The sequence below is a fragment of the Lissotriton helveticus genome, chromosome 7, assembly GCF_964261635.1.
Source record: "Lissotriton helveticus chromosome 7, aLisHel1.1, whole genome shotgun sequence".
Classification (NCBI taxonomy): Eukaryota; Metazoa; Chordata; class Amphibia; order Caudata; family Salamandridae; genus Lissotriton; species Lissotriton helveticus.
In genome coordinates, this window is record NC_136068.1 from 1200373883 (window position 1) to 1200390223 (window position 16341).

The 16341-nt window shown below is 52.5% G+C and overlaps 1 protein-coding gene across 1 annotated transcript in view; it reads right to left on the bottom strand.

The window, feature by feature from the left end:
* Window positions 1-16341, bottom strand: part of SUZ12 (SUZ12 polycomb repressive complex 2 subunit) — a 979834-nt gene that overhangs the window by 224060 nt on the left and 739433 nt on the right. The window contains exon 14 of the mRNA XM_078654391.1: window positions 11248-11446. Coding sequence (XP_078510517.1) covers window positions 11248-11446 — 199 coding nt within the window. The remainder of the gene's footprint in view (window positions 1-11247; window positions 11447-16341) is intronic.

A 16341-nucleotide genomic window follows, 5' to 3' on the forward strand; every position in this document is an offset into this window, starting at 1 on the left:
GTATCGTTACACAAGTAGTAACTTGTGCATCTGAAACAGACACGTTAGTATTAGATTCCTTACCTTAGAATAGATACCCCAGCAATACCAACCCCGGTGGTGGGTCTGCGAACCAATAATCACACCAGAAAGTCCTGGAGGACGGAACGGCCAAAGAAGCCATCCCTCCGGACTTGGCTGTCCAGGCAGTAGTGTCTTGCAAACGTGTGCAGCGATGCCCACGTAGCTGCCTGACAGATGTCTTGTAAGGGCACACCCCTGCCCAGGGCAGTGGTAGTCGCCGTCGCTCGGGTAGAATGAGCCCGCTGTCCAACCGGGGGCTCCTTCCTAGCCAAGGAGTAGCATGCCTGGATACACAGGATGATCCACCGGGAGATGGTCCTCTTGTGCACCGTTTTCCCCTTCTTAGCGCCCACGTAACCAACAAAGAGTTGGTCATCCACCCGGAACTGGCGTGTGAGATCCAAGTAGAATGAGAGCGCACGTTTTGGGTCCAGACGGTGGAGCCGCTCTTCCTCTTTAGAGGGATGCGGTGGCGGGAAGAAGGTTGGCAAGGTGATAGACTGCCCGATGTGAAAGGCCGTGACAACCTTGGGCAGGAAAGAAGGTTTGGTACGAAGCACCACTTTGTCCGGATGGACAGAAAGGAAAGGCGGAGTACAAGAAAGAGCCTGGAGCTCACTCACTCTCCTGGCAGAAGTGATGGCAACCAGGAAAGCAGTCTTCAAAGTCAGAAAGCGAAGAGGACAGTTGTGAAGTGGTTCAAAGGGAGCGCACATCAGGAATGTTAAAACCAGGTTCAAGTCCCACTGAGGCATCACAAACGGAACAGGAGGGAATGTGTGTGTGATGCCTTTTAGAAATCTATTTACAATAGGTGACTTGAACAAAGAAGGTTGATCAGGCAGCCTTAGAAAGGCTGAAAGGGCAGAAAGGTAGCCCTTGATAGTGCCCAGAGCAGAGCCCTGCTGGGCAAGAGAAAGAAGGAAGAGAAGAACCTCAGAAAGAGGGGCAGCAAGGATCCACAGCCTTTGCTGTGCACCATGCCACAAATCTGTTCCACCTGCAGGCGTATACCGACTTTGTGGAGGGACGCCTGGCTGCCAGAATGACATTACAGACTTCAGGAGGCAAGTCAAATGGCCTCAACTGTCGCCGCTCAATCTCCAAGCATGGAGGTGGAGACTGGACAGGTTCGGGTGGAGGACCGTCCCCTGCTGCTGTGACAGAAGGTCCTCCTGAAGAGGCAGACGAACCGGGGGATCCACTGACATACTGAGTAGCTCTGGATACCAGTACCTTCGAGCCCAGTCCGGAGCCACAAGGATGACTTGGGCCCGGTCGCGCTTGATCTTCTTCAGCACTCTGGGCAGAAGTGGTATAGGAGGAAAGGCGTACAACAGACCGCAACTCCACTCGCGACGAAAAGCGTCTCCGAGCGAGTGCCGCCTTGGAAATTCCAACGTGCAGAACTGATGACATTGCGCGTTCTCTTCGGTGGCGAATAGATCTAACCAAGGCTCTCCCCATCGCTGAAAGAGGCCTTGCGCCACGTCCGAGTTCAGACGCCATTCGTGATCCATCATGCACCGACGGCTGAGCTCGTCCGCCCTGGCGTTCAGAGAACCCGCCAGGTGTTGAGCCACTAGGGTCACGCCCTGGCGTTCCAGCCATTGCCAAAGGCGAAGAGCCTCTTGACAAAGGATCCACGACCCCACCCTGCCTTGTTTGTTGCAGTACCACATGGCGGTGGTGTTGTCCGTGAACACCTGCACTACACTCCCCCGAACAGAGGGGAGGAATGCCTTCAGTGCCAGACGAATCGCCCTGAGCTCCAACAGGTTGATGTGGAGCCGGGTCTCTGCCGGAGACCAGAGGCCTCTGATCTCCGCCTCTCCCAAGTGGCCTCCCCAGCCCTGGAGGGACGCGTCCGTCACAACTACGTGCTCCGGTTGGGGAAGGGAGAGGGGATCTGCCGCTGACCCAATCGCGGTCCGTAAGCCACCACTGCAGCTGTCTCGCAGTGCCCTCCGAGATCAGGACGTGGTCGGATAGGTTGCCCTGATGCTGGGCCCACTGAAACTTCAGGTCCCACTGCAGAGCCCGCATCCGCCACCTGGCGTGATGCACCAGTAGGATGCAGGAGGCTATCAGCCCCAGAAGCCGCAGCGTCAACCTGACCGAAACCCGGGAAAACGGCTGAAAGATGGGAATCAGAGCCTGAATATCCCGGACCCGCTGTTCGGGCGGATAAACCCGAAACCGCGCCGAGTCCAGAACCGCTCCGATGAAGAGGAGCTTCTGAGAGGGACACAGGTGTGACTTCGGCACATTGATGGAGAACCCCAGCAGGTGCAGGAGGTCTGCCGTCGTCTGGAGGTGGCTGACGACTGTCTGGGGCGAGCCCGCCTTCAACAACCAGTCGTCGAGGTAGGGGAAGACTGAAACCCCTAACCTGCGCAGACGAGCTGCGACCACCGCCATCACCTTCGTGAACACCCGTGGGGCGCTGGTAAGGCCGAAGGGGAGCACGGTAAATTGAAAGTGCTCGTGGCCCACCATGAACCGCAGGTAGCGCCGGTGGGCAGGCAGGCCTGGGATATGAAAGTAAGCGTCCTGCAAGTCCAACGCTACCATCCAGTCTCCTGGGTCCAGGGCAGCCAGGACCTGAGCTAGTGTCAGCATCTTGAACTTCTCCTTCCGGAGGAAGCCGTTGACGTTCCGTAGGTCTAAGATAGGGCGTAGGCCCCTTTGCCCTTCTTGGGTACCAGAAAGTAGTGGGAGTAGCAACCACACCCTACTTCTGGCCCAGGAACGCGCTCGATGGCCCCCTTGGCCAAGAGGGCCGTAACTTCCTCCTGCAGAAGTCGCAAGTGATCCCCCGATACACGGTGGTTCTGCGGTGGCATGGCTGGAGGAGTCGCCTCGAAGGGGAGGGAGTAGCCCCTTCGGACGATCTGCAGCACCCACCTGTCCGACGTGACAGTGCGCCAGTGGAGGTGGTGATGGCGAACCCTGCCTCCCACTGGCGTCACATGGGCCTGAAAGCACAGACTAGGAGGGTTTTGAGGCGGATGCTGCGGGGGAAGGTGTGGACTGACCTCGCCGCTGCCCCCGACCGCCTAGACGGCGGTTCCCACGGCCGCCACCGCGTTGGGTATTGCCCTGCGGTGCGTGGCTGACGGCACGTGTGGGTGCACCCCTTCCGTGGCCACGAAAGGAGTGATAGGCAGCCGATTGCTGGCGTTGGTCCGAGAGGCCTAAGGACTTGGCCGTAGCCCTGGAGTACTTAAAACGCTCAAGCGCATGGTCTGCCTTGTCGCCAAAGAGGCGACGGCCATCGAACGGCATGTCCATGAGCGTGCTCTGGACATCTGCCGAGAAGTTGGCGGACCTCAGCCAGGCGTGGCGTCTGACCGCCACCGTCGTTGCCATCGCTCTACCCAGCGAGTCAGTGGTATCCAGCCCACACCGGATGGAATACTTGGCTGCATCCCGGCCCTCCACAAGGGCTTGGCCGAGTTTGGCCCGTACCTCCAACGGACACTCTGGCAGCACTTCCGCGACCTTATCCCACACAGAGTGGGTGTAACGTCCCAAGAGGCAGGCGGTGTTGGAAGACCGCAGGCCTAAACTAATGGATGAGAAGATCTTCTTCCCATACTGGTCATACCTCTTGGATTCCCGATCCGGCGGGGCCGACGGGAATGCGGTTTGGGAATTGGAGGCCTGGATGACCAGGCTCTCGGGGGTAGGGTGGGAGGACAGAAAACATGGGTCGCCCGGGGCTGGGCGGTGGCGTCTGGCCACGTTCCTATCTACGGGCGAACCCGTAGCGGGCTTGGACCAAGTGCCCAGAAGAACGTCAGTCAAGGCCTCATTAAAGGGCAGCAGAGGCTCGGCCGAGCTTGACTGCGGTTTAAGGACCTCAGTGAGGAGGTTAGTCCTCACGGACGTGACGGGGAGCTCAAGGCCCAAGGCCTTGGCAGCCCTCATCAGCACCACACTATATGTTGCCCCCTCCTCCGAAGCCACGGTAGGAGGGGAGACAAACCCAGTGTCTGGAGAGGTGTCCAGGCCACTGGCCTCCCCAAGGTCTCCTGTACAGTCCTCATGAGACTGACACTCCCTGGTCAGAGGGTCCTCAGACCCCTCCCAGTCCTCTCCTTCACCCATCTCCTGAAATTCAGGGTCATCAACCAATGGGGCCTGTTCATAAAAGTGAAATTCACCCAACGGCGTCTGGAGCGGCGCCCAACGGGGCCGTCCCGACGGCCGAACAGGAACGGAAGGAGGACCGGGGTCGGCGCCGCCGGAGGCGACACCTGAGGGTCCGACGCCGGGGAGGCCGTCAGATCCACCGGCGACGAACCAGATCCCGAAGGAGGGCCAGCGGCGTCCTGCGGCGCCGGCGGCGTCAGAACAACTGGACCCCTCGGCGCCGGGCCCAAAGGCGCCGGCGGCGTCGGGATAACGGGGACCTGCGGCGCCGGGCCCGAAGGCATCGGCGGCGTCAGGGCCGAAGCACTCGACGGCGTCGGGGCCGGAGCGGCCGACCCGCTAGGGCTCCCAGACGGGTCCGCTGGGCCCGGAGGCGCCGCGGAGCCCGTCGGAAGAGAGAGTTTCCTCATGGCCATGAGGAAGCGCTCGATCTCCTCCGGCGACGCGTTCAGCCCAGGGACCGGAGGGTGTGGAGCTGTACGCGGCGCCTGCGACTCCGACGGAGCCGCGTGGGTGGTGTCACCCGAACCCCCGGCCGCATCGCGCAAGCGTCGGGGGGGAGTCCGAGGAGCGATGACGCCGCTTGGACTTCTTGTGCCGCTTACCTGACGAAGACTTCGACCCGGAGGAGTGCGGCCTACTCTCGGAGCTGTGGTGGCTCCGGGCCCGCGACCTGTCCCTCGACCTCCCATGGGATCGGGACCTCTCACGGCGCGGGGCCGACTGCCGGAGTTGGAGGCGCCTACGGGACCGCTCCCGTCTGGCTTTCGAAGAGAGGGCCCGGCAGTCGGAGCAGGCCTTGTCGTCGTGGTCGACGCCCAAACACGACAAACACACACGGTGAGGATCCGTGACCGACATCAGCCGGTCGCAATCGTCACAATGCTTGAAGCCGGGCATCCCTATCGGCACCGTTTCGGAGTCGAGAGACTTCGAAATAGCAATCAAAAAGGATCAAAAAGTTAGTCAAAATTGACTAGGGTTACTGCTTTTTCCAGATCTGCGCTAGCTGGCGCGGAAAAAAGAAGAACTGACGTCAGCACGCGGAGGCGGCGTCTAAGTACTCCGACGACTTCATCACGGCGCCCACGACGGACGCGGAGCCGCAGACGACGCGCAAGGGTACTGCTACGCAAAAATGTCCGGATCCAGTCTGACACCTGGGGATATTGTAAGGTAAGGAATCTAATACTAACGTGTCTCTTTCAGATCTTGACCTTGATGTCCTCTTGGTATCCTTATCCTTAATTTTGGCAAGAAGGAGTTTCGCCTCTCGTTCTCGAAGAGCCTTTGGGTTCATTTTTGAACAGGAACAACAACCCTCGACGTCGTGATCCGAGCCCAGACACCACAAACAGTCACCATGAGGATCAGTAATGGACATCATCCTGGCACACAAGTCGCATGGCTTAAATCCTGTCTTCTTCGATGACATCTTCGACGGAAGACAGCACTCCAAACAGATACAGAACAAAAGTTCACAATAGTAACTAAGTTACTATCCGCACAATAGAAGATCCCAAGAAACCGTTGGCGTCGACGACGCGGAAAAAAGGGCAGAACTGATGTCATCACGCCGGCGTGGGCCTATTATGGTATCGGTGACATCAGCGGAGTCGACGCCCAAACACGACAAACACACACGGTGAGGATCCGTGACCGACATCAGCCGGTCGCAATCGTCACAATGCTTGAAGCCGGGCATCCCTATCGGCACCGTTTCGGAGTCGAGAGACTTCGAAATAGCAATCAAAAAGGATCAAAAAGTTAGTCAAAATTGACTAGGGTTACTGCTTTTTCCAGATCTGCGCTAGCTGGCGCGGAAAAAAGAAGAACTGACGTCAGCACGCGGAGGCGGCGTCTAAGTACTCCGACGACTTCATCACGGCGCCCACGACGGACGCGGAGCCGCAGACGACGCGCAAGGGTACTGCTACGCAAAAATGTCCGGATCCAGTCTGACACCTGGGGATATTGTAAGGTAAGGAATCTAATACTAACGTGTCTCTTTCAGATCTTGACCTTGATGTCCTCTTGGTATCCTTATCCTTAATTTTGGCAAGAAGGAGTTTCGCCTCTCGTTCTCGAAGAGCCTTTGGGTTCATTTTTGAACAGGAACAACAACCCTCGACGTCGTGATCCGAGCCCAGACACCACAAACAGTCACCATGAGGATCAGTAATGGACATCATCCTGGCACACAAGTCGCATGGCTTAAATCCTGTCTTCTTCGATGACATCTTCGACGGAAGACAGCACTCCAAACAGATACAGAACAAAAGTTCACAATAGTAACTAAGTTACTATCCGCACAATAGAAGATCCCAAGAAACCGTTGGCGTCGACGACGCGGAAAAAAGGGCAGAACTGATGTCATCACGCCGGCGTGGGCCTATTATGGTATCGGTGACATCAGCGGAGTCGCGCGCGATGCCGGGCCTCTGTGACGTTGTCGCGAAGCTACAAAAAGAATTTCCGAATGTTGCTGACGCAAGGGGATATTCACACGGTGAGGAATCCACTGGCAGATGTAACTATCAGAAACAACGGCCTCAAACTTAACATTAAGAAAACTGCGGTACTAATCTTCGAAGTGCAGATCCCAGTGGAATAACTCCTGGAGGCCTGCAAACTCAGACCTTAAGCCGTACTCTCAGAACACACCAGGAACTTCTGAATCATACTGGACAGAAAACTCCCCACAAAAAATGGATCAACGTATTTTCCTCAGCCTGCTTCCTCACTCTGAGCATGGTCCAGAAAGACTTCAAGTGGTTCTCAGCCAGCACAAGACGCACCATCACCCAACCTCACTTCACCAGCCGCCTGGACTATGGCAACACACTACGTAGGAATCGCCTTGCACCTACTGAAGAGACTACAGTCAATTCAGAACTCCGCGGTCAGACTCATCCTCGATCTCCCCCAGACAGGCCCACATCATCCCACACCTCAGGAAATTCCACTGGATCCCCGTTCACAAAAAGAGCCAATTGAAGATGCTCACCCATGCCTACACGACCCTGCACAATCAGGGACTAGCCGACATCCACCACCATTTGAACGGCTACCAGCTCTCCAGACACCTGCGTTCTGCCTCCCTCTTCCAGACACCCTGCATCCGCCACAGAAAGAGCGATGGATGCTCTTTCTCCTACCTAGGCCAAGACCAGGAACAGCCTCCTCTTTCACCTCTGGACCTCCCCCTCCCTGCAGAAATTCAGAAAGGATCTGAAGAACTGGCTGTTAAACTGATGCCACCCAGCAGTAGAAACACCCAGTGCCTGGATACCCTATTGTGTGGTTAGCAGCACTCTACAAAACCCATGTGATTTGATTAGTCTGGACCTCCCTCGGTGAGAATCCTTTTCTTAAGCAAGCTGTCTTTCAGAGGAAGCATGATAGGATGACTTCTCCAGTCTGCCTCTGCTCTCTTGTCCTGCATAATTCCTTTGTGTCTAATGCTCCCTCTGTCTTTTAAAGTAATTTTAGTTTTTTTTATGCAGATGTCACAGTCCTTGGCAGTGTATGAGACATGCAGACCACACACAGATCTTGTGGCGGTCCAGAGATCTCGTTTTCCTTCCACAGGAGGGACATTTCTCAAAAAGAGAAGGCATTTCTGAGGTGAAAATCTGCCAGAAAACAGCAAAAGAACCACTTCAACTGACAGGATGATGTTAGAGACGTTAAGAGAAAATGAATAAGCAAACGTTTTGCTATAATTTTCTGCCAAACAAATTGAGGTGTGAAACCTCACAGGTGCTTTGAGATCTTACTCACAGGAGCTGGAAAATACAAACTGACTGAGGCCATTGCCAATACATTGCATCATGGGTAGGGGAAGCGCCTTGACTACGAGACTGGATGATTTTTCTGACCTTTCAATTCAAATCAATCTGTTAGCATTTTTCTTTTTTTCTCATAAGTTTTCACACCTTTCTTGGGCATCAGAGGCTGCAACGCAGACTTGAAACTGCTAATTAGGGAGCTTGTAATTTTATTTCTCAGATATAAAATGTGTCCCTATCAGTCTATTATATGATGCTGCTCATTATAAGGAAAGATGGACACCCTGTGTGACATTTCAATGCATGAAAACCACAAAAGGTGATGGGAGGAATGCTTGCAATGTCTAACCACTGGCAGTCACTTGGGCAGCATTCCAACCCATCGTTCACTTGCTCACCATGCCACTTCAGTTGGACTCAGCCAGATGCAAATCAGTCTTGTCCCTGCTCCTCATGGAAACAGTCCAGCCCGAACTGCCAGGCCAGGTCCTCCCTGAACTGGAACACAAGCAACCTAGGACTGGTTTTGTCCTAGTTATGGGCAATCGCAGTTGTTGAACTTAATGCAAGCAGCCTCCCATCACTGACAAAAATTGCTGAGGAATGCTATCAGTGAAGACTAATCGACATCAAGATGTGAAAAAAGCAGCAACTGACACCATATTCCCCCTCGTCATACTCCTAAATGGAATGGATGTCCCGCTGTGTTCAAGTATAAGCTATGTCACTGGTTACAGACGTCTGACTCCACTTGCAGAACCAGGATATGGACCCCTAAGTATGTTGACACCTGCAGCAACTGAGTAAATGGCACTGGGGCCTCCAATGTCAACAAAAAGATTTCAGCTGCCAACAATATAATTGCTGGTACTGTATACTGTGGCATCACTGAGGTAGTCATTGTACTCAGTGGGAGCAGGTGGTCACCAAAGGGACAGTCGTTGCCGTACCAGCGGATGGAATGGTATTCAGCAGGATCTTCTTGCTCGATGATTGGGATGGTGGTCAGCGATGTGGTCATTGACCATGAGGCCACGGTCTCTGCAAGTGTGGAGACGGTAGACAGGTGTGCTGTCAGTGCTATGGATGGAAGGAAGGTAGGATGTCTTGATCTATGATGGAGGCTTCCACTCAACAAATGTTTAAAAAGGTAGGTAGAGGGCAGGTCCTCAGAATTTTTTCTTTTTTCCCCAAGCAATCTTGTACGACGGTCATTTTTTTTTTTTTTACTATTTCACAGAGGTAATGTTTGATTTCCCCTTTGTAAGGGGGGGGGGAGCACTTATTTCGAGAACTTTAGTTCTCTAGCTTCCACATGGCTGTCTCTTTAACACCACCTTTGAGGGAGTGCTTGATATGGTGCCTGACAAGGGTGCATTTCCTTTAGAGGTAACAATACTCTTCTTTTCAAGGAGCTATAGGGTCAGCCTCTTTTTCCTGTCCTTCAGAGTGGGAATGTCTAGAAGATGTCACAGTGAGAAGCGTTGTATGTTGGGTAAAGGTAGTAAAAGCAGTGTAAGTGTAGGTTACCCAAGTAGACCTTCCTTTAACTACAAGAAGAGTAGGACTTGATGGATCTCTTCTCAAAATGGCCATGGCGACCAGTGAGAGGGTCTCCCTTGGGCCCAAAAAGACAAAATCCTCCAGAAACCACTCGCAGTTCAGGGAACTGGCTCTTGTCCAGGGAAGATAAAGATAATGCAAAAATGTGGTTATTAGAAAGCAAAAAGCTCTTTCTGGGGGACTCCCTCACACAACATGCAGCAGAAAGCTGAGCTATGGTGGCTTCTAGCGGGACTGAAGAATGCAGATATCAATCAATTAATCATGGCATTTGTAAAGCGCACTACATACCCGTGACGGTCTCAAGGCGCTGGGGGGTGGGGGGGAATGCTGCTACTGTTCGAAGTGCCAGGCCTTTAGGAGTCTCCTTAAGGTTAGAAGGTCTTCGGTCTGCCGTAGGCGGATGGGGAGGGTGTTCCACGTCTTGGCGGCGAGGTGGGAGAATGATCTGCCGCCGCCGGTCACTCTTTGGATGCGGGGGTCGGTGGCGAGGGCGTGGTCTGCAGAGCAGAGCTGGCGGGCGGGGGATGTAGAGGCTGAGTCGTCTGTTGAGGTACGCTGGTCCGGTGTCGTGGAGTGCCTTGTGTGCGTGGGTGAGGAGTTTGAAGGTTATCCTCTTGTTGATGGGGAGCCAGTGCAGGTCTTTCAGGTGGTGTGTGATGTGGCGGGGGATGTCGAGGATCAGGCGTGCGGTGGCGTTCTGGATGTGTTGGAGTCGTTTCAGGAGTTTGGCCGGGGCTCCTGCGTAGAGTGCCTTGCCGTAGTCCATTCTACTGCTGACGAGGGCCTGGGTGACCGTCCTTCTAGTTTCGGTGGGGATCCACTTGAAGATCCTGCGAAGCATGCGGAGGGTGTTGAAGCAGGAGGATGAGACGCCGTTGACCTGCTTTGTCATGGAGTGTGTGGAGTCAAGGATGACCCCTAGGTTTCGCGCGTGGTTGGTGGGTGTAGGGGGTGCTCCTAGTGCCGTCGGCCACCAGGAGTTGTCCCAGGCCGAGTGGGTGGAGCCGAAGTTGAGGACTTTCGTCTTGTCCGATTACAGCTTCAGCCGGCGACAGCTTTCATTCCTTCGTGGAGGTTGGTTTTGGCGGTCCTTGGTGAGCGAGAGGATCAGCTAGGTGTCGTCGGTGTAGGAGATGATGTTGAGGTCGTGCTGTTGGGCGACGTGGTGCCATGTAGACGTTGAACAGCGTAGGGCTGAGAGATGAGCCTTGGGGTATGCCGCAGATGATCTCGGGGGCTTCGGAGCGGGAGGGGGGGGGGGACGCTCTGGGTTCTCCCGGAGAGGAAGGCGGTGGTCCAGTCCAGGGCCTTCCCTTGGATTCCGGAGTCGTGGAGGCGCGCTTTAAGTGTGCGGTGGCAGACTGTGTCTACTTAGATGCTAAAGTATGGACTAATCTACAAATGCTGCTGAACCTATACCCATTTTAACACTTTATTGCTATATTAAAAATACTGGGGGTTTCCATCTTTATGACAGGGCATGGTTCAAGCATGTGAATATGTGAAAGATACTAACAATTGAGATCTGGAGCTACAGGTAACAAATTACTGTCATGGTGTGCAGAAAAACCCTCGGGCACAATTTGCATCATTATTATGTTTTTGAAATACATAAGATTTTACTGCTTCATTTTCTTATCAAAACATTTAAAAGATATTTTATAATTACAGTAATTGTTTTCTCTCTCAGCCACTCAGGATCCTTTTCATCTTCACTGTCCACTTCCATTTCTTGTGGCCGAAGAGGGAGGCAGGTGTCGCTATGAAAATACAATCGATTGTGACCACTACTGTATGTCCGCTGCTGCTCCACTTCGCCATCTTCAGACTCCAGAAATTCTGTCATGCTGGCTTTAGTGCGTTTTGGTCTATAAACAGAATAAGAAAACACCAGATTTATTTTCAGTGTTGAGGAGTTGCACAGAAAATGCTGAGCATATTGTTACGACATTGGCCATTAAAAGTACTTTAAACTTTTTTTCAGGGAAACACATAAGTCATTGTCATTCAGGTTTAGCAACTTTCTACTTCTGTTACGTAAAAAATGATATGGAGGCTCATTTTTTTATTTTGTTTTTCCACACAAGTCGATTTACCTGATAGGAATAGGAACAACATGGAGGAGGGGGTTAAAACGGTATCCTGGAGTAATACAGCCATTTGTCTTTGCATCTTTCAATATTAAATTCAAAATGCAAAACATTGAAACATCTAGATTCACATGCTCTGTACAATCTTGCAGTCTAATATGCTTGGTCGTAGGTGTTGCAAGTTATTTTTCACCAAAGTTGTGCTCTGACTTTCGGAGTGGCTGAAGATACCTCCCCCTGAAACAATGCACCAGAATTTGATGTGCCTTAGACTGTGCTCGATTTAGGGGCAGGGCCACTTGAATTATGGATTTTGCATAATTATACATTAGCCGCATTTGCCACATAATCCATCATCTGCCGTATAAACTGCAGATTTTAACAAAATAGTTTTCAAGTCAAGTCAAATAATGCTTTATTCGAGGTTCACTCATCAAAGCAAGTACATAGAACAAGATAAAAACCAGATTAACAATCATTACTGTTAAAGAATAAGACTTTCAATTAAAAATAAGACTTGATAGTAGATTACAATGTAAATACAAATACAGAGTAAAATTCTATGGATAAAATTTTATAAAACTACAAGACTAAAAGTTTAGGAATAAAAAATTTGGAGATAAAAATGACAGTATAAAATGCAGACCGACTAACAAAAAGAAAAACAATCAAATGCCTAACAGTCTCTATCTAATAGACCACGCCCATCCAAGATACTTAGCTGTAGCTATCGCTAAAGGCATTAAAGTGCTTGTGCATATGATACGTAGAGCTACAGTACTACTAGTGGTACCCAGATTTTTACACGTTGGTGTTAGCCAAATACGTCTTGGGTCAGAATAGGCTGTACAGGAAAATAGCCAACTGTTTCTTTTGCGGCACCACAAGCAGGACAGCTATCATGAAGTCCGCCACCCCACCTTCCTGTCAATGATCTAAGTGGGAGTGCACCTGCTCTTAATTGGAAGAGGAGCTTTCTGTCACCTGGTCTAGTTGACAAAATAGTTTTGTTTTTAGCTCAATAGTTTCAGAAGTTGCTAAAAATGAAGTGACGTGTTGCCACGAAGTGCAAGGCCCTTTGCAAAGAAGGCACGTCACCTTTCTGCTGCTACTGCTATATTTGGGTATTAAACTGGTGCTAATGAGGTGCAAACAATGACCAGAGTTACCAAGTTTAAAAATGACGAGATAACGGAGTAATACTATTACAAAATGCGCCACATCATTTGCCTTTTCTTGCTGCATTATTTACTCAACCCTGCCGCATAATCGGGACCTCTCCTGTCACATAATTTCAGTGACCCTGCTTATGGGTGAGAGTAGTTAGGTAGAGATAAACCTGGTCAGCACTCACCCGCACAGCCCCACCAGTAAGTGCTGCCCCGTGCTCTCCGTTTGGCTGTACGTTCAAGGCCCTTCTCCACCCACGGGCTCCTGCCTGCGCCTCAACCCTGGTGGTCCATTGGGATAGCACTCTGCTCTTCTGCTGTTCCACTGATGCGCGGCAAGGAGAGCTAGTCCACTGACCTGGTCAGATTTCCCCAAGCAGCTCCACTAGTAAGTGATGCCCTGTGCTCTCTGTATGGCCTTAGGTTCAAGGCCCTATGGTACCCGCAGACTCCTGCCTGCGCCTCATCCCTGGTGGTCCAGTGGGAGATCACACTGCTCTTCTGCTGTTCCGCCTCTGTTGGCTTTTTCTGTGCCCTCTTTTTTCTCTCTTTGCTCTCTTCTCCCCATTTTTCACATTCCTCGCCGCTGCAGCCCCTGCAGGACATCCCCCCTCAAGCGTGTCCTTCCCAACCTCCTTTCACTGAATTGCAGCTGCTGCACCCATCAGCGACCCTACTGCGACCAGCGTCAGGGACCCTGGTCCTCCGACCCGCCTCCAGCACACTCCGCACACTCGACCCTGGACGCAGTAACAACTGCCAGCTATCGACGCTAAGCTACACCCAAGGCCCGATCTCCTGCCGACACTGTTGCTGCACCTTCCCGACTCCTGACAGCAGCACCCAGCCTACCGGACGTCATCGCACACAAACCACTGAACTGCATCCTCCTCCACTTGCACTCCCTACACAGGTTCGCCATAGAAATCAGGGACCTCCTAAATACCGATTCGCCGTCATCGCCTTCCTCACAGGATCATGGAGAACGCCAACTCTGTGCCCGACATCATAATCGCCATTGCCGACGAATACGAGATCCTGAGAAAAGACCGCCCTAGAGGAGCCATCGCAATAGTTTACAAAAGCTCCCTCTGCATGACAACCACTGACCCGGATGATGCTATGACCCCCATGGAAAATCTCCACTTCCAGAATCAGATCAACTCCAAAACATCTTTCCGTGGAACCCTCATCTACAGGCCGCCTGGCCTCCTTCACAGACAGTATCGCTGACCTCATCGCACCACACCCCATGCCCTCACCGCCACAGACTACATACGATTTGGACACCTACATTTTCACCTGGACAACAATGACAACCCCAACAACACCGCCCTCCTAGAGAACCTCGCCAACACAGGACTGAAGCACTGTGTACCCGCTCCCACGCACACAGTGGGACATACACTCAACCATGTCTTTACATGTCTATAGCCACACCATGGAACCTCTTCGGACGGACCACCGCTGCGTCCATTTTTCCTTCAGAAAACTCACCCCACTCAAGCACAGACTCCCCATAGAACCTGGAACAAAGTCACCAAATAACAGCTCAACTCCACCCTCATCCCACATACAACAGCGACAGACGCTAACACAGTGGCACGCAAGCTCCCTTGCTGGATCACTAACTACGAAGATACACTCACTCCCCTCAAGGAAGCTACAGGATATCACTTCAAGAAAGCAAGCTGGTTCACCCCTGCACTCCAAGAATCCAAGCAATCCTGCGTACGACTAAAAAAGGCATGAAGGAACAGCAAAACCCCAGAAACGCACACCGCCTACAGAACAGCCACCACAGCACACCACCAACGCCCACAACTCCAAAGAACTCTTCTACATCATCCAGATATTTCCCAAACCAGTCAGCGAAACAGACGTTCCTCCCTCCCTCGACCTCTGCAACAAACTGATCACCTTTTTTCACATCAAGATTAAGACACTATACGACAACCAGGACCTTTGCATCACTTCAGCCCCCACCCCCAGCGACACAACTCAACAGACCCTACTCACTTGGACCCCGCTCACCACAGAAGACACCTCAAAAACCATCCACTTCGGAGCACTCTCAGACCCATCTTCCACAAAATCGCCACAGACACCGCTCCAGAACTATGCCGGATGATCAACTGCTCCCTTGAGACCGCACCATTCCCCGATGACTGGGAACACTTCGTCAACCCCCTCCTGAAAAAAACCCTCCGCAGACCAGACGGACCTCAAGAATTTCAGGCCCATCTCACAGCTTTCATTCGCAGCCAAGGTCATCAAAAAGCCCATCAACACCCAGCTAGCAAACTTCATCGAAGCCAAAAACGTCCTGGTCATCTCCCAATCTGGCTTCCGCAGCAACCACAGCACCGAGACAAGGGCCAAACAGTAGCCCTCCTCCTCCTGGACCTCTCAGCTGCCGCACACTAGCCACCCAGACTCCAAGACACTGCCACCTGAGGAAAGGCCCTCAACTAGATACGTTAATTTCTCACAAGCCGAACTCAGCGAGTCAGACTCATACCCTACCTCTCAGAACCAACAAAGACCAGATGCGGAATACCGCCGGGATCCTCCCTCAGGCCCCCTCTCAGAAACCACGGGCTCAACATTATCTCTTATGCAGACGACATCCAGCTCATCCTCTCCCTCACCAAGGAACCCAACATCACCAGGCACAAACTCCAAGAAGGGATGAAAGCCGTCACCACCTGGATGAAGGACAGCTGTCTGAAACTCAACTCTGACAAAACAGAAGTCCTCACCCTTGGCTCCACCTCCTCAGCATGGGGATAACACCTGGTTTCCCCAGGCCTCTGAAACTCCTTCACCCTGACAGACCATGCTCGGAACCTCTGCATCATTCATACTGGGCTCATCACTCACTATGAAACGACAGATCAACTCCGTGTCCTCGGCCTGCTTCAACACCCTCCGTATACTCCAGAAAACTTTCAGATGGATCCTTTCGGAATCCAGAAAAACGGTCACACACTCCCTCATCACTAGCAGACTAGACTATGGCAACTCCCTCTACGCCGGAATCAACAAAAAACTCCATTGTAAGTTCCAGAACGTCCAGAATGCCACAGCCAGACTGATCCAAGATATCCCCCGCCACAACCATTTCACCCACACCTTTGCGACCTCCAATGGCTCCCCATCGAAAGAAGAAGAATCTTCAAGCTCCTCACAAATGCATACAAGGCCTTCCACAACATCGGACCAGCATACCTAAACAACTGCCTCTCCTTCCACTCACCCGAGAGAGACCTCTTATCAGCGGACCTCTCTCTGACCACCATGCCACACATCTACAAGACCAGAACAGGTGGAAAGTCCTTCTCCTACCTCGCAGCAAAGACCTGGGACGACCTTCTGCTCCACCTCTTGCACAGCCCTACGCTGCTCCAGTTCAGGACAAACCTAAAGATCAGGCTCTTTAGATGACCTCAGCACCCTACGGAGCCGCCCCCCGGCACCTCAAGACTCTCCCGGGTGAGTAGC